Source organism: Morone saxatilis, unplaced genomic scaffold, assembly GCF_004916995.1.
Source record: "Morone saxatilis isolate NCDOM2014 unplaced genomic scaffold, NCSU_SB_2.0 Contig8, whole genome shotgun sequence".
Classification (NCBI taxonomy): Eukaryota; Metazoa; Chordata; class Actinopteri; family Moronidae; genus Morone; species Morone saxatilis.
The window spans coordinates 9,509,774-9,512,010 of NW_023340257.1; the positions used below are offsets into that span (position 1 = coordinate 9,509,774).

The 2,237-nt window shown below is 38.4% G+C and overlaps 1 protein-coding gene across 3 annotated transcripts in view; it reads left to right on the forward strand.

Moving 5' to 3' along the window:
* Nucleotides 1-2,237, forward strand: part of kcnab1a (potassium voltage-gated channel, shaker-related subfamily, beta member 1 a) — a 97,570-nt gene that overhangs the window by 60,661 nt on the left and 34,672 nt on the right. For all 3 annotated transcript variants that reach the window (XM_035680435.1, XM_035680434.1, XM_035680436.1), the window contains exon 2: nucleotides 1,565-1,608. In XM_035680435.1, the coding sequence (XP_035536328.1) occupies nucleotides 1,565-1,608 (44 nt within the window). The remainder of the gene's footprint in view (nucleotides 1-1,564; nucleotides 1,609-2,237) is intronic.

The window sequence follows — 2,237 nt, forward strand, 5'->3', positions numbered from 1 at the left end:
GTGTGTGTGTGTGTGTCCTGTAGCATCAGTTCAGTTTAGTCATCAGTCCATGGCGTGCTCTCACAGGAAGCTGACATGACAGGACAATAACTGTTACTCAGGCTTGATTGGACGTGGCAGGGATCTGCCAATCGACCCGCCGTACTGGAACAGATGACCTCTGCTGTATAACTGTAATCCTTCCCGTTGTCCTGTCAAGAAACTTTCAGTTACTTTTTTTGGTTTTGCTTCACTCGCACTTATTGCTGCTGGCTGTTTTTAAAAACCTACTGTACGCTCCTTATACAATGCCAAACGACAAAATAAGCAACTTGAGCAAGTGGATATATTAGACCATTTAGCAGCTATAAAGTGCCCGTTATTTACTTTAGGAGTTGGTGGAGAGACCAAAACAGAGTTAGAAGGAGAGTCAATATCGGACTTACATTCATCAGGTTGCCAAAGCTTGATTCCAAATGAAGATATGAACATATTAATTTGCTCTGTGTCTTTTTGATGTGTAACATATGATATATATGTGTATATAGTTACAAAGTGTATATATACGTGTACCTTAAATGGGTAAATGGACATTAGACAATAGACATTGTGAAGATATTAATAGCAACAGCAAAAATAATGCTAGTAATAATTCTAATGTATCCGTTTCAGAGGAGATCTCCAGCTGAGGAGGGTAAAATGGCAATGACTTCAGCTGCTGTAGACAGTATCGTCAGCATGTGCTTGATTTTATTAATGAGGGTGCAAAGGCAGGTGTGGGTTTATAAAAGTACATTAATTACTATATTTATCTAGGGATGCATTTATATACTATACAAACCAAAAACAAAGCTATTTTTTTTAGCGGTGATTGCGTGTGTGTGGTGTTAATGGCACAGCTAATGAGGCTATTAGCAAGCTAATAAGATGCATTGAATATCTATACACAGACGCACTTAATCTCCATCCTGCAGTATACAAGCTGTAATTTTCTTTTTCATTTATATTTTTCACTGTTGCATGCAGTGTTTCAATTAGTGTTTTCCATTTTGTCTGATCAGTGTGTTGATGTTTTGCTTTAATGTCTCGTCCTCTCGTCTGGTTTCTCTCACTGTTCTTGGGTGTTTGTTCTCCTCCCCGCTGACATGGATATTGAGCAGTAGCATTAAAGGGCAGATAACCATTTAATTGCACACTGAGGCTTTCCCCCACATACATACAAGCACCTGTTTAGACATAGTGAGTGACCTGAAGGTCTGGGAGAGTGAAATTCAACTTCCTGTCGTGGAGAAATCAGAAGCACTGTCAAGCTGTCATGTGATTATCTGAAGCAGAGCCACATCCAGCCTCTTGGAAAAATGAAAGGCCTGCTTGTTATTCACTTGGCTGTCCATCTCGCTGACATCATGTTGAATACAGTTTTTTTTATCTATTACAGGTTGAAAAGTCCAACAAAATCTCATTTTTAACAATGTGAAGGTAGTTTGTGATGACTAACATTAATAGCTCATTCTTTATCAACCAAATGTCACTTTATGTTTTCTGTGTACAGGATATTTGATTCCTTTTTTTTCTTTTTTCACAGGAACCTTGGGAAGTCAGGACTCAGAGTATCTTGCTTAGGACTGGGTGAGTAGACTCTGCTCTCTTCTTCTCTACCCACAATCCAGTTCTCCATCAGCTCTAAGACAACACCAATTACATGGACCATCTTTAAAAAAAGATGTTTTAATTGTACTCTGTAGAATATGATTCATCATCATTTACACACTTAATTAAGTAACTTGGAAAGACTTGGCAAAAGTAAAACAAACAACATTAAATTCAGAATTGGGCTGGGAATTTAACTATTAAGTTCAGCCTCTTATAAAACCAACACATCTACTGTGGTTGTATAATTCCCATACACTCTGGTTAAAATGGTTGCATACAAACAAAAACATACCAGCCTACTTTATCATTAAATGACTGACTGTAGTCTAATCAGGTGGTATTCTTCCAGCAGAGGTGTTTGTAGTATAGTGTGTGTCTGTCCATGTGTGGACATGTATTGCTCATGTTGTGGGGACATAAATCTGTTTACAGTCACACTGTCGGGACTTACCTTCCTTTAGGGGAGACAACACAATGACCCATAATGTAAACCATTACATTGTACAAGGTTATGGTTGGTTACACTAGTAGTTAGGTAGTTAGGTACGTACGTGTGTGTGTGTGTGTGTGTGTGTGTGTGTGTGTGTGTGTGTGTATTGCCATAT